We start from the raw sequence: 21,028 nt of genomic DNA, 5'->3' as shown, positions 1-21,028 counted from the left end.
TAGAATTAGTTCAAATAAGTATATTTTTATTCCAATAGCATTTACCATTCCTTTCTTTGAGCCCCTGTGTTATGTGTGCCCTTCTTAAGGCAGTGGGCACATTATTCCTTGTGTCATGGTTATTTGTATACTTATCTTCTCCTTCCCGGAATTATAAGTTATTTTACTCACTCTTACATTCTACAGAAAACCGTTCTAACATGCCATTTTACACATGGAAGCAACAATACATTTTGTCGAGTTGAATTCAGAACATGAAAATATAACGCCAGAAAGACTTCAACAATAAGGAATAGAAAATACCTTAAAATATACTTGAAGTTCGTCTTGTATTCTTTCAAATAGCATAAACGTTACAAGACCGGATTTTGACGTCAGACAGCCCTGGGATCTGGTTTTTACTAGTTGTGTGAGTCGGGGCAAATTATTTATCTGTCCAAACTCAATTAACTCACATTAAAAATGAGGATGCTAGTAGTATCTACTCATAAAGTTGTTTGAGGGTAAAATGATATAATCCATGTAAAATGCTTAGCGTGGAATTTGTCAAATCAAAACTACTCATCAAATTAAGTATTTTCATTGTTATTATGGAAAATGCCTATGCTACGTAAATTCTAAAGAGCTTTGACTCTGTGGTTTTGCCTCATCCATGATGGTCTGTCAGCTTGTCCCTAGCATCTAAGATCAGAAGAGCAGATTTGAGAGTCACACACCTGCATTTGAATCCACTCATGCATGACATTATTTTCAATGGCAGAGACTCCCCTGGAAAGGGACATATATTTCTGCATGGCCTACGACATGGCACGTGGCACTGAATAAACGTCTCATCAACAAGGCCTTTGGAGGAAAGTGGGCTTGAGGGCAGAGCAGAGTGGATGGAGGTGACGACAGCAACCCAACTCTTGTCCGTGCCTATCGGTGGCACTAATGCCAGCAGAGCAAAGGGTTTTAGAGGAATGTCAGCGGCCTCAGCCTAACCTCACATTATTCTTACATGAAGGGGATAATTGGCCTATTCCCTTGACAAATGGTTCCGTCCCTTCTGCCTGATCTCTGAGAAAAAAGCACATGGCCCTTCACTTTATAAAGCTTTGAGTTCTATTTCTATTTCCTCTTTTGTTTTAAAAGAGCAAGTTCTCAATGACTTCTAGATTCAGAATACTTTTTCTGTTTATTCAAATTTCAAAGCTAGTATTCTGCCCGCCAGTTCTCACTTATAATATTCCACCAAGAAGCAGTGACCTTGAAACATCTTTGATTCTTTGATTTCTTCATTTCTCTACAGAAAACCAGAATCTGTTTCTTTCCTGTGTGTTAACATCACTGGACCACAAAGCCAGGTTTTTCAGATGCTAGATACAAGGTGGGGAAAAAGACACCTTTTTTTATAAAGTAAAATGAAAGTTTGAAAAAAAAATGCTTAAGATGCATTTATAGGAAGTGCATCCAAAGCAAGATAGTTTTAACTTTCTTTCCACGTAAAAGGTTTTTTTAAAAAAAAATGTTTTTTCTCCTTTTGATTATAAAGGGAAACTCCTGATTATCTCTAACCTTTGGATATTTAAGATTTTTTTTTTCACTTTAACTTCAGGGCAAAAATGAGAAGATTGCATTTAATGAAGTCTACTCAAGAATAGGTGATTGAAACTCACTTCACTTTTTAACACTCAGTGTGTTCTTAGAAACAGAGCAAGATACCCTCTTGCTTTCCTGAAAGAAAGTCTTCTTGCAAACTCCTCCTGCCTTTACAGAGGAGAAACTGCTTCCCTAGAGCCATGCTTCCCATGGGCAGCAGATACTGCATTAGAGGGATTTCAGTGGCCTCTGACCAGTCTCACAAATACACAGTTATCCCCAACTCTTAGCACTTTCCTTCTACTCGGGACTATGCAGTTTGGTTTGATCCTGGTGGAGTCATTACTCCAGCCAGCCTGTAGTTAAACGTGTGAAGGAGCTACCTCTGTGAGTTTATAGCAACTTGTTCTGCCAGAAAATTTGGAATTATATATGGCTTTCTGTAGGTCTTTTTCTTCTAACACATTTTACTCCCCTCTTTTATTTTGCCTCCTTATTGTCCCAGAATATATCTTAAATATCAGCCAAATCGCTGAGATGCCCTTTGAAAATCTATCATTTCTTTATTAATACATATAATCTGTTAACTAAACAAAATGTTTTTAAAACACGGGGTTCATGGGGGTAGGTGACAAAAAGAGTTCTTGTGTAGAAAATTTGAAACATCTCAGACACAATTTTCTGGGTTGGCTACAGCAAAGGTAGGAGTTTTCATCCCCAATCTCTCTCCAGCCCAGATTACTCTCCTGATTACACCTGTTTATCCAACTGTGTGCTACACACTGCCACCCGCCACCTCAAATACACCTGTCCAAAACCAAGCTCATTTTCCTCCCATTAACCCTTCCTTCCCCAGGTTTCTCCATCCCAGAGAACGCCCCCCGCCTCCAGCTCTTGTGTCCTAGCTAGACACCCAGCTGACCCCTCAACTCCCCGCATCCCCTTGGCCCTCACAGTCAATCCATAATGAAACCCATTAAACAGTCATTCTAAGTTTCTTTTGAATCCATCCACAGTGGCTCCCCTAATTTTATCATCTCAGCACATGGATTATAGCCTCCTAATTAATTCCCTGCCTCTGGCTTTCCCATACTCCAATCCACTCCCACACTGTAGCCAGAGGGATTGCTGAAAATGCAAACGTGTTCACATTACTCCCCTGCTTAATATCTTTCCACGGTTCCCCGTTGCCATTTGAATAAAACCCAGACATGTTCCTGCACGATGTAGTCCTTGGCCTGCCCCTCTGGGTCCACCACTCACCACTCTCCGCACCTTAAATTATTCAGGTAACTGTTGAGCACCGATTATCTGCCGAGCCCAGTGCTAGACACTGTGGACGTCGTGGTGAATAAGACCAACAACAGAGCATGAGTCCTAGTAAAAGTTTTAGTCTAGGAGGTGAGAGAACCTCTATGTGCACCAGACGTACAAATGGCCTGGGCTCTGTTGCTTGGAAGAAGCATCCTTTCTCATCTCTAAGTTTTTGCACGTGCTATTCCTCATCCTGGAACATTCTTTCTATCCTCCCCATTCCCCCACCCCAAATACACAGCATTCACCAGGCATAGTCCAACTATTTCTTCACTTTCCTGGCAAGATACAGTGGTATACTGGGAAGTGTTTGCACAACCAGCTCTCTGTGCAGAAAACATGCTAGTTTATAGTGTTTGCCAATTTCTGGGGTGTAAGTTTCAAGCTACCAACATGATGTCAACTGAACACAGTAGCAGACCACAATGTAACATTTCCCCCTTACGGGTACACTTGGCATACTTGGCATACATAACCACAGGAGCATAAATAATGGTAAAATAATTAGGAAGTAATGAATTTTCAGTATATATTACCTTTGATTTTAGTATAATTTATATCATTTTAAGTGTATACAATCTAACTTTTAATAATCACTCTGTTTAATGACTGGCTTGCAAAATTCCTGAAAATTTAACACGTGGTCTTGTGAGCCAGTGAGAGCCGGTTCCAGCACATCACTGCTCTCCTGGGATGCTTTCTCTGACTCTCCAGTCTGGGTTAGCTGCCTCTTGTGGGTGCTCCCATAGCATTTACTACATTCTACTGTAATTGCCTGATTTCTTGTCAGAACCCTCATGAGATCAGGGATATGTCCAGTTGACACATCCCCAGCACCTAAGTCTGGCCTTAGTGACACTCGACAAAGATTCATTGAATAGTATTTTGAATGAATGATACAGAGCCAGGCTGTTGAAATGTACACATTTATGTAAATTCTGCAAAGTGATCTTAAAGAATTGCTTTCAACCTTGTAAACAAAGAGCATATGAAATAATCATTTAGTGAGGCCAACAGAGTTAGGGGTTTTTTTTCTCCCCACACTCAAAATATGTTTTGTTCAGCTCCTTGTCACTCCTCCCTGCTCACCATTTCAGAGGCAATAGCAAGGTGTTCTGCTGTTGAAGGAATGCAGAACCTTCCAGGAAAAAAAATCATCTTCTCCAGCAAATGGAAGGAATTTGCTTTTACTGAAGAAACGATTTTAGGAAGTATGCAACCCATCTGACAGATTTTCTGGAAGCAAGCTGCATAGGCATCAGGAGTAGATGTTTAAAACCTTGAAACTGACACAATCACTGGCTTTTGAAAACTGAAGCCAATGAATGAAAAGCAGCCAAAACCGAAAGTGCTAACTTGACTTGATTCAGTCCAACCCAGAATTCTCTACACAGAATCCTGGACCCATCCAGGGACTTTGAGTTTGCCAGAGAGCTTGGCCAAAGGATCACTGTAATCAATCTTTAAGGAAACAAAAGCATGAATCAGAGAGCAAAGAAAAAGAGAGGAAGAGATGGAGAGAGGAAGTAGGGGGAGAGGGAAGGGAAAAGGAAAGAAGAGAGAGAAGAAGAGAGATTGTTCGGAGTCATAGGATGAAAGCCTGTTTCTTGAAAGGCAATCCATCAGGAAAATTGGCACACTAATAAAAGTAAAAAAATAAAATTAAATTAAAAATGCTGATTTTTAAAATGTTTGTATGATGAGTATAATGATTTTATATCTAAAGAAAGAAGTCATTATTAAAATGTTTTAAGTTTATCTTCAGGAAAACACTTCTTAGGATATTAGCAGATTGTTGTTAGGAACCAGAAAAAAATGTGCAAAAATGAGGCCCTAGGGCTTCCCTGGTGGCGCAGTGGTTGAGAATCTGCCTGCCAATGCAGGGGACACGGGTTCGAGCCCTGGTCTGGGAAGATCCCACATGCCGGGGAGCAACTAGGCCCGTGAGCCACAACTACTGAGCCTGCGCGTCTGGAGCCTGTGCTCCGCAACAAGAGAGGCCGCGATAGTGAGAGGCCCGCGCACCGCGATGAAGAGTGGCCCCCGCTCGCCGCAACTAGAGAAAGCCCTCGCACAGAAACGAAGACCCAACACAGCCAAAAATTAATTAATTAATTAATTAATTAATTTTTAAAAAAATGAGGCCCTGGGGTGTCTAGTTTAATCTTGTGTCATGGTGATGATGGAGCTCTCCTTGCTACTACTTCTAATGAAACGGGTTTTTTAATATTTTAACTTACTTGCATCTGTTGAATGAGGATATGTGGACGTACCCTTGACACCCATTTCAGTCTTCACGTTTCACTTCCGCTTTGAGAACAGGCCCCCAGCTCTGAGCTGAACCTAGACGATGAGTGACTGGGCTGTGATACAGCTGTGTGCAGGCTCTGCTGCTTTTTACAGGATGGGGAGATCGGGAAACAGCCGCTTCTCTCCAGAAGACTTGCTCTCAGCTCGCCTACCAACAGTTAGAGCCAAGCCTATTTTATACACAAAGTCTTCTGCTCTCTAATTGTCCCATCAAGCACAGCCAGTAGCTATTATCAGATGAGCAAGTAACCAGCTTTTTTAAACAACAAGGTCCTACTGTGTAACACAGGGAACTATACCCAATCTCCTGGGATAAACCATTATGGAAAAGAATATTTTAAAAAAGAATGTCTATATGTGTAAAACTGAGTCACTTTGCTGTGCAGCAGAGATTGGCACATTATAAAGCAACTATACTTCAATTAAAAAAAAAAAAAAGAAAGAAACCGGATTTTTTGGTTCTAGTTATCAGTTAAACCAAGTTGGTGATTTGGTTTTGCTTTAAGTTGGCACAGTAAGTGGAGTAAGGGAGATATCTTCTTTTTTTTAATATGGATGGATGATTCATTGTATTTTCTGAAGCCTAAGGAAGAAGGGTTCAACTTTGATTTTGAGATAACTGACTGCTGAGATAAGTGTATGAAACACGTAGCCCTGAGTCTGGTCTATCACAGACACTCAATAAGTATTATTTCTCTTTCCTTTCCTGTCTTTTCTTTCTCATTACAGAAATCTACCTCCTAATTGACTTCAATAAATGTTTGCAAAAGGCAGAAATTATAACTAAAAATTTTACTTATTCATAATCTTTCATTTCTGATTTTTTAAACACATACTATGTGCTAGGAACTCTTACAGATTCTGGGATACAATGGTGAACAAAATGTATAAGATCTTATTCTTCATAGATCTTAAATTATTCATGCATCAGTCTGCATAGTCCCTAGATTTGATTTGTTACCTGTTATTGTCCTATTTGATAATAGATTACATCAGTAAACTAATAGTACATCTTTTTACCTCATTGCTTCAGTGTCTTTTCTAAGCATCATATTATTTTATCTTCACAACAGCCTTGAGATTTGGGGACAACATAGTACCCCCGTGCCACACAGGTGTAAGGAGAAAGACGGAAACCAGGACTCCAAGCTTTTAGACTCTTATTGGTGACCTTCCTATTATACTTGTCTCTCATGAAAGAAGTGGCCACACTTGGACAAAATATATGTAGAGCCCATCAGATATGATAGCTTCTGTTTCCTTGGGAACAAATGGGATAGATTTGAATTCCCCGAGTGGTCATCTAACAAACAGTTCATTCATTAACACTCTAATGTAAATTAGAATCTAATAAGTAAATAAAACATCACTCTCAAAACATCAAGTCCAATTAAATCTAGGTAGCATAAACTGTCACCCCTACTACTATACAAGATTAGAGTTCTGTTTGCAAATTTCAAAATGATATATGGGAATAGCAACATCTTTCCCACCAGAATAAAAACCCACTGAGTAGAAACTGAGAAGATAAATTTTTTAAAAAACACACACACACGGGCTGAGACAGTACTGCTGTGCAGCCGTTGCTTCTCAGATTGCCAGTAATGACTTCGGTGAATGTATAATCAACCTGCAGAACATAAAGGAGACAGAGAGGTAAAAGCTTGGATGCCTCTGAAAAAGTGCACACTGTGTTATTTATTTTAAGGAAATATGTTAAGATGCTGCGATGTTCTTAAAGGAATAATGCTTGTACTTGGAAACCTGAGACAGCACTCCAACCTGTTCTCACCACACCCCCTCTCTTTCTTGTTTCTCCAAACAATAAAATGTTTCTTCTTTCAGCACTTTCTATCTTTAATGTCAGCTTCTTTCATCTCAGAATGCCAACATACTTCAGAGTCGTTATCTTAGTAATCCTCTTAAAAGAGAGGATTCCCAAGCTAGATATTCCCAAAATCCACAGGTTTTGCGAGTCTGCTAGGTGGGAAGGATAATTTCTTTGTACCTCTGTAGCATCTGTCTACACTGGGACTTCCAAAGACTTTTCCAAATTATCTAATTATCCTTTTCAATGTTCCTTGGAGGGAGCCAGGCAGGAGGTAGTACTGATTCTATTTTTTCAAGGAGCAGAGCTAATGATTTGTTCCACGACAAGGTGACTTAGCCTGCAGCCATATCCTCCGGAAAGTTCTGTTTTAAAGAGGAGACCTGTATAGTATTTCTTCTCTTGAGTTAAAGGTAGTGCAGCGGGGAGTGGCTTCACAAATACCTCTAGGTAAGTGCAGTTACATCTGAATCACTTCTCCTCTTAGCTAATTAGGGCAAACTTCCCAGTGTGTCCTGGTATGTTCCCTGGAACACCTTGTAAGAACTTCCTGGAGAACCCTTGGCCAGATAGTTTTGGGAAACACTACAAATGAGCTTCTTCCTTTTGACAAGTCAGAACACATGTTACCCTGATGAAGCCCTGCTAAGGTACCTCATTTAACTTGGACACGTGGAATCCATTGCTTATGTAACAGCTGTTAACAGCCCGGGAAATAATATTTTGTGGAAGACATTTAAGAAACATCAGCCCAGACATTCTTCCCCCTCAAATCTCCTTACTCAGAAAACAGAACTAGAAAGAACCGATTGCAGAATGATATAATTACCTAATTATTATCAAGCACTTACTTTTCCAGACACTGGCTTCTATTTTCCTGCCTTATGTATTATTGCATTTTATCATCACAGCCTATCTGTGTGGTAAATAATATTATTATTCCCATTTGACAGAGGAGGAAACTAAGGTTCAGGGAGGTCCTCTGAATGCTGACGTGGCACTGGGCTGTCCTCAGCTCCTCCTGTCACCTGTCTGCATACCTGCCCTTGGTGAGTGCAGCCAGTCTCAGGGTTTTAAATACCATCTTTAGGCTAATGATCTAAATCTGCATCTGCAGTCCTGACCACTCCCTGGGGGAGAACCTTGATCTACAGACTCATTGAAACTAAGACCTTTCCCCCGCACATTATTCCTCATCTGTTTCTACCCTTATTCAAAATACAGAATATTGGGGCACCCAGACCACCAGGAAGGAGGCTCACGGGTCCTTTATAGGAATATAGCCCTGGACCTCAGGAGGCCCAGAACTTTGCCTACCTATCCTGCTGCTATAGCAGGCTCAAAAACATTGTCCGAGACCGTCCAAATGTTCTGCATGGGAATTCCTTCTGTCAACGACCCCAGGAAACCCATGTTTGAAAAATATTTTGTCTAGCTAACGGATTGCATGTATTGAAAATGAAATTATTAATTTTCACTTTGTATGTCATCTAAGTTATTTGACGGATATATGCTGTTTAAGATACATCCTCTACGTGAGAATCATACAGGTGTTTTAAATCATTCCCGAACAAAGACAGGGTGAGCTGAAAAACAGCTCTTGATCCCTCAGCTTTGCACTTCCACACTAAAGGTTATCTCTTAAGACAATTCCCTTTTTCTAAGGGTGTACTAGAATCTGTGCTGAAGGCCCTTCGTGATTCATATCTTCACATATTGTGACAGATTTCTGTGAAGGTGTCCATCTGATTATGGGGTTAGGTACTGTTTCCATAATAATTAGAAGTCTGTGTCTTCAATTTGGATCATAGATCATAGACCCAGCAATTTCTGCACTGAAATCATCTTCAAAATCCAAGCCTGATATAAATAACAGAAAGCTACGAGCAGAAAGCTATATGACTCACCTATGTTCTATCGTTATAATTAACACTCTCCCCAGAAAACAAAAAGAAATCATACACGTGGTAAGGTTTTCTGTTACAGTGAAATATCTCCCCTGGGGCACTAATATTCTTTCAGGGCATTTCTTGTTCCTTTGATTTAACTTAAGCCAGTGAGCCAGGTTCTTCCCAAAAGGCAAATTAAGAAGGTCTGTTAACTCTTTCCATGTGCCCAGCTTCAAGAAATCTCAGCAAAGCCATTAATATTGTTTTGCCCTAGGCTTTATACTTTTTAAAAGTCAGCTGTCATTTTCGAAGCAATCCAAAATAGCACACTCAACCGAACCCTGGAGCTTTTAAATGCTAATGCCCTCCATCAGCAATGACCTTGCTGCTGGGAGGTGATTTAGGCAGTGGGCAGAAAGGGGCGCACTAGCTTTATCACACTGGTTTACACCATCGGCTTCAGAAATTGTGTGAGAGAAGAATAATCAATAGTGTGTTAAGGCCAATCTCGAGGAATACCAAGACAAAGTACTCCCGCTCTGCAAAGTGCTGAGTGGAAGGAGAACTTTTGAATACAGCAAAGGAGAAATCAGCTGTAGTGGTAAAACTAAATGAATTGTGTCCCAGGATGGAATTTGTCATTGGGAATGGCACTCAGGAGCCCTTGTGTACTTCAGTGGAATCCCATAATATGCCTGATGAAAAACGCTTGTTTTAGAGTTAAACAACACAGAGTCAAATAACAAAACCAGAAGGAATGCATTCCAAACACATGTACCTTAAGAACTGGAGGACATAAATAGTCCTGAAAAGTTTACTGAAAGAAGTACCCAGGGTAGAATCATCTCCTGTGTAGAAACGGAAGAAACGCAAAGTTGAACTTCATCAAAACTTCCTGAAAATGTTACTGGATTTCCTGTAATTCTGTCAAAGGGATTATCTCTTGATAACCAGCAGAGAGTGCGAAGCTTCTAAAACTGGCAAAGGAGGTATCCCCACACCACCCTGAGTAAAACCACTGTGGAAAAGAACTAGCAGCTTGGTCCCTGAGATCATTACAAAAGAATGTTTGATTTCCCATGGCAACCCTAATTGTGACATGAACAGCTGTCAACAACAAAATTAGAGGAAACTGTCATTATAGGGAAGTTATCCACATTTGCTTGTCCTATTTCCACATCAGTGCTCAAGAGAGTGTTTTCAAAGAATTCTTCTATTAGAGGTTTTCATTACTCAAAGAGGAGACACTCAAGTTATTGGCCTTATATGCTATACATGAAATACATTTGTCACAGTAACAAGAATCCCAAACGAATGTTTCTTGAATGCCAGATTCAAGTACATGAAAATGTCTGGGACATAATTTCTTTAATCCTGAAATCATCCTATGAGGTAACTATTACAATTCCTACTTTTAATACAGTCAATTCTCATTATTTGCATAGTTGTGTTCTATGAGTCGCCACAAACCCTGAATTAGCAAATACTGAACCATTGTTCCTACGAGAAATACGGGGTTAGGTTCCTGCAAGCTTTTAGTCACATTTTCATCAACCAGTCAATCCATAACCTTGTTTTAGGTGTGTCTTTCCTGAAAGACACCTTATTTGATACATATTGTTGATTCGTTAACATTGAACCGACAGCCAAGTTCACTGTAACTCATGCCTGAATTAAGTTTATCTAACACACAGTTTTCTCCGAAAGGCACATCACAGCCTTAGAAACACTAGACAGCACTTCAGCCCTACGGTCGCAGGCCGTTTTAAACTGGGAAATCACCAAGTAAAACACAAAAGTATGGAAAAAATGTGGCACTAAATAGATCACCAAAGAGACACGCGTTTACAGCTTGAGAGCCGAAGCAAGAAGGCAGAGCTTCTCCTTGTTGAACTTCAGCTGTGAACATGCACTTTGCCGCTCTGCCCATGTTTGCGGAAGTGTTTTGAGTATTGATTTGGGGATTACAAATTAATTTTAGTGAATACAATCTTCCCTTGGTATCTGCAGGTGATTAGTTCCAGGAGCCCCCGCAGATCTCAAAATCAAATTTGATCCGAGTTTGTTTAAATTTGCAGATGTGAAACCCATGGATACGGAGAGGGTCAACTGTAGGCAAATTCACAAAAACGGAATCTGTAAATAATGAGGATTGACTGTATATGTAGAAAATAAGTGTCAGGCCATAAGTCAGTCACTCTCTATCTGACGGAGTAATTCTGTTTCATTGGTGCTTGTATTTGTTTAAGTTTCAAGATCAGAGTTTGTTTGGAGGTAAGAGTTCCATGAAAAATGTGGAAGCCAGTGCACTGAATGCTTTGGCGTCATAATCTTAGGAAGAAACTCATTGTATAACTTTCGTAACCTTTCAATGGTTCTTCCAGGTCTTTCAGGGATGTGGCCAACCCAAACCTGCTCCAGCGCTCAGATCTGCTCGCTCAGCTCCTGAAAATTTTAATACACGGTTCAGGCCTTACAATCCTGAGGAAAGACCAACCACTGCTGCAGGCACGAGCTTGGACCGGCTGGTGAGTTCTCCCATTGTGGCCACTTTCTGTTACCAAGGTTATTCTTCAGAAGACGTGATAGGATTCTGAAAAAGCTGGTGGTAAAAGTCATCTCATTCTTATATCTGCTCCTGGTCTTAATTAGAATATTGAAAAGTAATGAGATCTTCCTTTTAGGTCAAGAATTAGATTATTTAAGAAGTCTTATCACTATTAATCCACTCATACAATGGCCAAATTTTCAACTCCATATTTCTTCTGAAATATTAATTTGGAGACTAAGTTCCTATATCTTCCAGAGATATAATTACAATAGCACATTTCTTATTCATCTGCTTCAGTTATTTATTCAATTATGATACAATGTAACTTTATCATGAATGTTCCTTATATGTAAAGTTTTCTGTTTGAAGAATCTTGCCAAGAGACCCCAAATCAATACTACTACCATATTTTTTCTTTTTTATGTGTCTTTTAAATGTTGGAATGCTTAGAAATAGTCACTCTTTGATCCATTTAAACGTGTGTCAGGGGACCAAACATCTATCATTAAAGCAATTTACTTGGAGATTACAACCATAAATATAGTAAACACAATTTTTAATGTGTTTCAAACATCAAATTTTGCTATAAAAAATGAAAAGCTCATACTTTCAAAGAAATACTGCCCAGTTGTTTTCAATACAATTTATAGCACTATAAACAATTTATATACCTGTAATTGTTAGTGCCGTTAATGTTGCTTTGCCAATTATCTTGATGTAAAATTAACAAATGAAAGTCTTAAGGTCATAAAACACTTGAACCACATCTGATTATGTCATATAAACTCAGATCTCAAGGGTTTCTGGTTATGAAAATACTTTTATTAGTCACTGTTATAAATTACTTTATCATTTTAGCTAATATCCTTCTACAGTATAGAACTCATAAGATTAAATTGGTAGCGTTTGGCCTCATACTAAGTACATCTCAGCATTTCTCTCTATAAAAATCAAATGTGCTTACAACACAAAGACCTATCCACGAAGTGTCAAAGTGAAGGGGTAAGTGGAGTCATTAACCGCTAAATTGTTATAAACCTATTACTGTTCATTAGCAAATAAAACCCCCTCTTCAGTGTAGGTTTTGAAAAAGGGATCATTTGGGTAATTGCTTCAACCTTGTACTTTACCTTAGTTATATCTATTCTCTATTCACAATTTCAGGAAAAGTTTAAAATTCGTCACCTTTTTTCTTTTAAACAATTAGATTCCACCAAACAACCAGCCAGTTGTAAAGAAATGGTGGTTTCATTAGATTCCATTGTTTGGGTTTTTATTTTACAAATTCCTTTGTATGTCAAGATCCTTTTAACCAGAGCACAATTTGTGAGTAGGGGTTTGACCTCCATCTCTCTCACTCTTTTGTTTTTTGTTTTTTGTTTTTTGCTTTTCCTATTTCAGTTGGCTCTAACTTAGTTAATGAAACAATTCAGGCTTTTCAGAATTTTTATGAACTCTCATATCAGAACTAGGCACAATGCAAGATGAATAAGTTTTAGAGACCTGCTGTACAACCGTTGTGCTGCAGGTAACAGTACTGTATCGGTTAAGAGGCTAGATCTCACGTTAAATGTTCTTACCTCAGGAAAATAAAATTGGAAAACAAATGGAGTACGTTATCCACTGAGTTAAAACTGCATTGATTTTGAACAATATAATGACATCTATGACTACTAATTAATTTTTTTACCTTTGAAACAGAAGCACAGTATTCTTTCCTCCCAGGAGAAACACACACACACACACACACACACACACACACACGCTCAAACAGGGGAAGTAGAACAAGAAAAATACTTTTCTCAAGGCAACGGTATTTATACAATTCAGTACAGCTTGAATAAAACATCAGCACTTTGAGAATTTCACAGGATGTTTAAAATCTAGTAGAGATGAAAATTGGTATTTGAATCTTTTATAAAGGAACTTCATTGGTCATCCTCAAAGTGCCCCAAATATAAGGATCTTGAGGAATCTTGGCAAATAAGAAAGTGATTTAGGATCTTCTATTTTACACACCCCCAAGATACATTTAATCATTTTTTAAAAGAATTAGTAATGGTTAATCATATGATCACGAGAAAAAGACCAAACTCAAGGTACATAAGGACCAGAGTCAGTGCAGAAGAATTTAAATCAATAAGCCAATTTTATTCTAAAATATTCTCTGACGGCATATAGTACTTACTTCCTCGTAGGTGTGGCTTCAGGCTCTATAAGGGAGAATGGCAGTTTTGTTAATTTTTTATTCAATTAAATTCTGATTCCTTCCCAAATTGTAAGAATTAGCGATTTGTAGTTCACAGCCAGTCATAAACCTACCTGGAGCTACTTTCCCAGCCCCTAAGACCAAGGGACTGTTTCCATGTCAAAAGGAGCTCTACAGGGTTATTCTTGAGACACACAAGCTAATCCCGAAGCTAACATCAGAATCTCCATTTTGCGGCCGTTTGTTCCCCCAAATCTTTCGTCCCTTTGCAGGTTCAACATAGTTCTGAATAGTGGAAAGGTTGGAGCAGTTATCTTGGCCAGGCAGTGCTGTGCAACAGTCAGATAAAATCATCTTCAAGATACATGCAAAGGTGATAGGTCCTGATGGGTCTGCCATATATCACTGCTTATTTGGAATGTTTATGAACAAGTCTCATGTTACCTACTCCTGTTTTAATTTTCCCCTGAAAAGATGTTTCCTGAATATTTATAAGAAGCATGTGTCCCAGAAAAGAAGGATAATTGGAAAAGACTTCCTTGAATTTTTCTCAGTGTTTCAGCAGAGAAAATGCTTCAAAAGACAGCATCCCAAAGACGATCCCAATCACCCCACCCCTTTTGCCAAACTGAAAATATCTTAGCTATAAATCTCTCGGAGAGTTGCTTCTTACTACCATTTAAAATTAGTACCTGTGGCATTAACTTTGGGATCTGTTGGTAAATGTTCTTATACCAGCTATTATAAAGCAATTTTTTATGTGAAGTGGTAGTTATGGGGTTTGTTTTAGAAATAAATCTCCTAATCCCAAACTAGGTAAACCACTGCTAAAACTTATATAAAGTAATTGAAAACAAAACAAAACTCTCTCTTAAAAATATATCAGTTCCATCATTTAACCTCTTACTACATTTATAAGGAAGTTGTCAATTCTTTTATATCACTAGGAAACATTCCATGTGTTCCTTCAAAGTTATATGGGCGTAAAAAACAGTTTAGGTGTAGCTTTCAGACATACTACCCTAAAGTTATTTTTATTATCCAATAATGAATGAATATACTTGTATAGATTCCGCTTCTGATGGAAAGCTGACTCCTCAGAGAATACTGAAGTCCTTCCTGCCAGCAGCCATGCTTTGTTCAAGAAATGAACAAATGCCATCAACTAACTTGGTTCACAAACTGGTCCCATCATCATCTGTCTCTTCCTGTCACCAACACTCACCCTAGCAGTTCTTCTGTCCCAGCCCACTGTTACTGATTTTCAATTAAATAGACCAGAGGTGGTTATTTGAAATCAGGAAGAGATTGGTTCTCTTCCTTTTTTCTTAAATTTATACCCTGTGAATTCTCTTAAATAATGTGATGTGAAACAGTGATTTCTTTAAAGAAAATTCCACTAGAACTTCACTGAAAGTATAGTGTGTAAAAATAAATCAACACAATGTCGCTTGATTTTAAGATCTGAACATACCACCGTGTTGGTTAGTTGTACAGCTCAGAATATTACAACACAACATGCTATACAGCTCCTGGACACACTGGGGCAGGGAGTGTCTGTTATTTTACTCCTGCTGATTCGTTAGAGCAAAAATATACTGTAAATTATGTGTCTTAGAGGAATATATTTTATTAAAGTAGATTAAAAAAAAACCTAGACTTGGAAGTTAATTCATCAAGTTGGCAATGAGTTAGACCGATGAATCTCCAGTAAGTATTCAACATCATACCATGTGCGTGCGGACTCTCAAATATTCTACTGCTCATGCTGAGGGAGTCGGGGGTGGGGATGGGTGGAATGCCAGTCTGCAATTATACCTGTGCTGTGCTATTATGTAGAGAATAATCTCTCTTTCTTTTTCCTTTGAATTTGTTTTCCTCTTGCTTCCCAGAGGATTGTGTGGAGGACAATGCAACATAGTGTAAGCTTCGCTCTTCTTACTCTTCTTCTCATCCCCATTTGTCTTTGTGTGGTCATTCCGGAGAGTTTCTGAGAAATCCCACCTCCACTTCCTCTTTCCAAATTGTCTAGAGAGAGAACATTGAACACTGTACATGACCAACAGGTTTAAGAATGTCCTCTTAGCTTGGTATTTATAGTTAACAACCATATTGGTATTCTTTCTCAATGGCAAGGTTTTCAATCTCAGCTTTCTGTAAGACTAGCTCATCTGGTGGCTGATTTGAATTCTATCCCAATGTTCAGACTCTGTATAGTCTGCCTGAAAAACTTGCTCTTCCCTGATAGAATATATTGGCTTTTTTCTTCTGTGCTGAGTGAATAATTACCTCCCTAATAATGACAACAGACCAACAGCAGCTCTCATGCATAAGGAGCTAATTTTTCCATTAGCTGGGACATAGAGAATTTAGGGGGGTAAGAAATAGTTTGTGGTATAGTTTGTTTACTCTTTGTTTTCCTACTTGAATTTACTGATATCTTTTAGAGCATTTAGGGAGAAAACATTGGATACTTTTTACTACAAAGCGGTTTGTACTGGGGATGAGGATAGGCACACCCAGCTTATCCTACCTGACTTTCCATATTAACTGTAATAAACAGACAGTTAAGTTATCCAGTGGTTTTCATAATACCACTCTGTGCTGGTACTACCACTTCATAAAGACCTGAACCCTCCATAGCATCATGGACCCAGAAGAGAAGATGCCTCTCACCTGATGAGCTCATTTATTCATGTAGCACACCTATGACCTCATGGTGCTACATGTCTGCCTGGCCTTAAATTCAGGCAGTGGCGACACTGTGTCTAAATTTCCTCCTTTAATATTCATTTGTTTAAAAGAAAATGTCCTCTGAGTGGTATCCCTATTTATCATTCCAGCTCTCTGAGCCCAGGACAGTTTGGATAAGGTAAGAAAGTTAAGAGGTATATCTGAAACAGGAGTACTCTGGAAGGGAAGATCTTGAGGAAGGAACAGGGAAGGCAGATAGCTTAAGGTCTCCTAGTGCTAAATGGAAAGTGGGAGAAGGAAACATCAGTGGTGGGACAAGTCAGGGTTCTATTAGTTTGGACCAACTGATACAACTTGACTAGCTCCGGTTGACACAGTGTGTGCCTACCCTCTCCAACATTCTCTTGGTACCTCCCGATTTTCCAGCAGTTGAACTAGTCCAATCTCCTTATCTGATGGTTATTATGACACTTGTAGTTTCCCCAAAAAAGAATGATGTCCTAGAACATACTGGAAAGAATGTAAAGCATAATATCATCCCCACCCACTCCCCACGTATGCTGGACTTCCCCGCTTGTCTCCTATAAACTTCTTTAGCTGGGCCCCCAAAATCAGATGTTTATTATTGGATATGGTTCTTGCAAAAACACAATGCAATTTCTGAAATGTATTGGTATGCCATTGGTGACAAATATGTTGTTAATATTAATACGTATAAATTTAAGTACTTGTAAAATATCATCAAGCTATACGCTTTATCTTATTGTTCAGAAACAAAATGGACAAAGCAACTCACATTCTGGCACCATTTCCTGTCTGATGGTTAATCCCAGTTTCGGAGTAAAATGCTGGTCTTAAAAATGTTCTTCCATGCCTCTTTGGGACCATTTGGTGTGATTTAGGAAGTCTTGGTTGTAAGGATGCGGGAAACTGTTGTTCATTTTAAATTGCCATGGCATTTCACTGTCACCTCAGAGGATTCTGCATCCGGCTAAATCCACTATTTTGCATTTCAAAAGGATGTCAGGCTGTGGTTAAGAAACTGCTTTATTATCTAGAGCCTCAGCTACTGTCTTTAGGTGAAACTGATATTTTCCATTTTCCACCTCGACACAGACACACAGACACACACAGAGACACACACGCACACACACCCCTCAGTCTTTGCTTGGCGTGAACAGGAGAAACTAAAGCCTCCATAACAACAGTAAACCAGATTCTGCTCTTTAATTAGTTTTCTAAAGATAAATGGGTCAAGGCCAGATTGGCTTTCAGCCTCTGCTGCCGCTGAATAAATTATGCCCCATTCACCCCAGCAAACAAGCAGCTACTGCTCAATCCACTTCAGATTTGGAACTGCCCAGTCCTGCCTGAGCTTGCTTTATCTATTTGCTGCAAAACCCCACTGAGACACCCGAGTTTCATTTTCAATGAACCCTTGGCAATAACAGCAGCAAAATACAGCGAGCTTTCAAAACAGGGAGAAAAAACAAAGCATTAAAACCAAGCCACCCAAGTTATTTGGTCTCAGTTTCTGCCCTTCTCTGGGCGTCACCAGCAGCGTGTGGTGGCAGAGGGAGCCTCCCAACACAGGCTTCTTTAGGAGGCTTGTGGCTGATGAAGCCCAAGTGGGGAATGTCGTTAAGACACACATGTAAAATGATGGCTTATCTCCAGGATATTCCACTTATTCCATGGGCTTGGAGGAAACACAAATCTAATTCAATGATATGCACTGTTGGAAACGTAAATGGAATGCCTGCCCCTTATGTGGAATTTTCAGCTCACACCCAGTGGACAGTGGACTGTTTTTACGTCCTTGGGAAGCTATTCTTTCAGGAATGTGGAAGAACAGTGAAATCAGAAGAAGCATAAACGTTTCTTTCAACTCAGGCAAAGCTGTGTTTAGTTGCAACGGTCTGTATACCTTGGGGAGTAACGTATACCCCACTGGCTGCATTACTCCTTGGGAGATGCCCATTCTCCTTGGGAGAAGCCCATTCCGCTCCACTGCTTCAAGACATGTTCAGAGACTCATGTGGGTTCCAACAATGAAATAAAGTCATGCCACACATTTTAAAGGGGGAAAACTTTTGCACAGCTTGCTTTAGGTATAAGTGGTCTGAAATCATTTGGGGGGTAATTTTACCAACAAAACCACTTTCAACTCTATTTTTAAACTCTCCTTTGTCCTCAGAAACATTTAAGCAAGAGCTTTGCTGACCTCTAGGTCACAAAAATGAAATGTTACACTTTCAGACCCCAAATATGGCTGTACAGATTTTATGTCTATTTTATGGTATGTTGATATGCTTATTTTCCCCTTCAGACATGAAAATTTCTTTCAGAATTCCTGACTTCAGCTAAACCCAAAACAATGCATTCTATGGTTATCAATCAATCATGTATTTATTGAGCTCTCCTCTCTTGAATAGCACTTAATAAAACTAACTAGCATGTACGTTCTCCATCATCACATGTTGTTAGTGCTAGCATCATCAAAAAGGCAAGAGTTACTGTTTGCAAAAAAACATTGTTTATCAAACCAGTTAGATACACCGTGTTTCCTCCAGGGCATAGTATCTCGTATAGAGCCTCATAAAACGTTAGCCTACAGGAAGTAGGAATTTGATTTTATAATCTGAGATAAACTACACCAATAAAGAATATGTGGAAGGCTGCAGTGAACATTGTGGTACATGACTCTTTCTGAATTATGGTTTTCTCAGACTATATGCCCAGTAGTGGGATTGCTGGGTCATATGGTAGTTCTATTTTTCATTTTTTAAGGAACCTCCATACTGTATCAATTTACATTCCCACCAACAGTGCAGGAGGGTTCCTTTCTCACCACACCCTCTCCAGCATTTACTGTTTCTAGATTTTTTGATAATGACCATTCTGACCGGTGTGAGGTGATACCTAATTGTAGTTTTTATTTGCATTTCTCTAATAATTAGTGATGTTGAGCATCTTTTCATGTGCCTCTTGGCCATCTGTTTGTCTTCTTTGGTGAAATGTCTATTTAGGTCTTCTGCCCATTTTTCAATCGGGTTGTTTGTTTGTTTGATATTGAGCTCCATGAGCTGTTTGTATATTTTGGAGATTAATCCTTTGTCCATTGTTTCATTTGCAAATATCTTCTCCCATTCTGAGGGTTACAATAGCCAGGACATGGAAGCAACCTAAGTGTCCATCGACAGATGAATGGATAAAGAAGATGTGGCACATATATATACAATGGAATATTACTCAGCCATAAAAAGAAATGAAATTGAGTTATTTGTAGTGAGGTGGACCTAGAGTCTGGCATACAGAGTGAAGTAAGTCAGAAAGAGAAAACAAATACCGTACTCTAACACATATATATGGAATCTAAAAAAAAATGGTACTGATGAACGTAGTGGCAGGGCAGAAATAAAGACGCAGACGTAGGGAATGGATTTGAGGACACGGGGAGGGGGAAGGGTAAGCTGGGACAAAGTGAGAGAGTGGCATGGACATATATACACTACCAAATGTAAAATAGATAGCTAGTGGGAAGCAGCTTCATAGCACAGGGAGATCAGCTCGGTGCTTTGCGACAGCCTAGAGGGGTGGGATAGGGAGGGTGGGAGGGAGATGCAAGAAGGAGGGGATATGGGGATATATGTATGCATATGGTTGATTCACTTTGTTGTACAACAGAAACTAACACAGCATTGTGAAGCAATTATATTCCAATAAAGATGTATAAAAAATAAAAGACTATGTGGAAGGTATGTTAACAAATGAATCATCATTGACCAAATATGCACATTGAAAACATTAAACAAATGTAGCATCTTTGATCTAGGCCATATCCAATAGCTTGTTCTCCTTTCTTAAGCCAGAAGTTTTTGCCCATACCTTAAACAAATTAAAGAAAAACATTGTCAGTTCTGAACTGATCGGATGAAAAAGTTCATCTGCACACTCATTCCCATTACTTGTCCTTATTCATCTATGTAATATGTGTTTTCGGTGACTTGATTATGAAAGCCTGAATACACAAGTCATACTAAACTGCCCAAATCATACCATTTAAAATATGTGTTCATGAGAGGTATCAGTGGACATAGATCTTTCATTAAATTATTGAGCAGCTTATGGAAAGGTTGCAGTCAGTTTTTCTCATAGCTGTCTGAGATATTTGCACCATAACTCCACAACTCCCAGATGCGATGTTCACGCTTATGAGAGATAGAGCTGAAGAAATGGGATTTTTCATAAATACCAGTTTTGATGTATTTGCTGTATAATCAATCAGCTTTTAACTGACTCTGGGGCCTATGGAATACATTTTAAAGCCCTGGGAATTTGGCTATTCCCATAACATACTTGGACACTCTTTACTGCTAGCTATAAACCTCAGGCATAAACATTGTAGAGAAAACCAGATGAAAAGAAACCTGTTTGAGTGAAAATTGACTTCCCTTCATAAATGCTGAAGGTAGATAGAAACATATCTTCAATACACAATAATTTTATTACTTAAGCTCATTCATGGTCATTATTGTCAAAGGCTCTGACTTCACGGGTATTTTCTTGCATCTAAAAGAATGGCCAAGCTATTAAAAAAAAAAAAGACAAGTTGACAGTAAATGAACGAACCAGCTGCTGTAACAGGACCA

General features: G+C 39.1%; 1 protein-coding gene across 1 annotated transcript in view; it reads left to right on the top strand.

The window, feature by feature from the left end:
• Positions 1 to 21,028, top strand: part of GPC6 (glypican 6) — a 1,059,846-nt gene that overhangs the window by 953,587 nt on the left and 85,231 nt on the right. The window contains exon 6 of the mRNA XM_061170848.1: positions 11,307 to 11,450. Within this exon, the coding sequence (XP_061026831.1) occupies positions 11,307 to 11,450 (144 nt within the window). The remainder of the gene's footprint in view (positions 1 to 11,306; positions 11,451 to 21,028) is intronic.

This window comes from Eubalaena glacialis, chromosome 16, assembly GCF_028564815.1.
Source record: "Eubalaena glacialis isolate mEubGla1 chromosome 16, mEubGla1.1.hap2.+ XY, whole genome shotgun sequence".
Classification (NCBI taxonomy): Eukaryota; Metazoa; Chordata; class Mammalia; order Artiodactyla; family Balaenidae; genus Eubalaena; species Eubalaena glacialis.
Note: the sequence above shows the minus strand (reverse complement) of the source record. Positions and strands in the feature narration are given on the sequence as shown.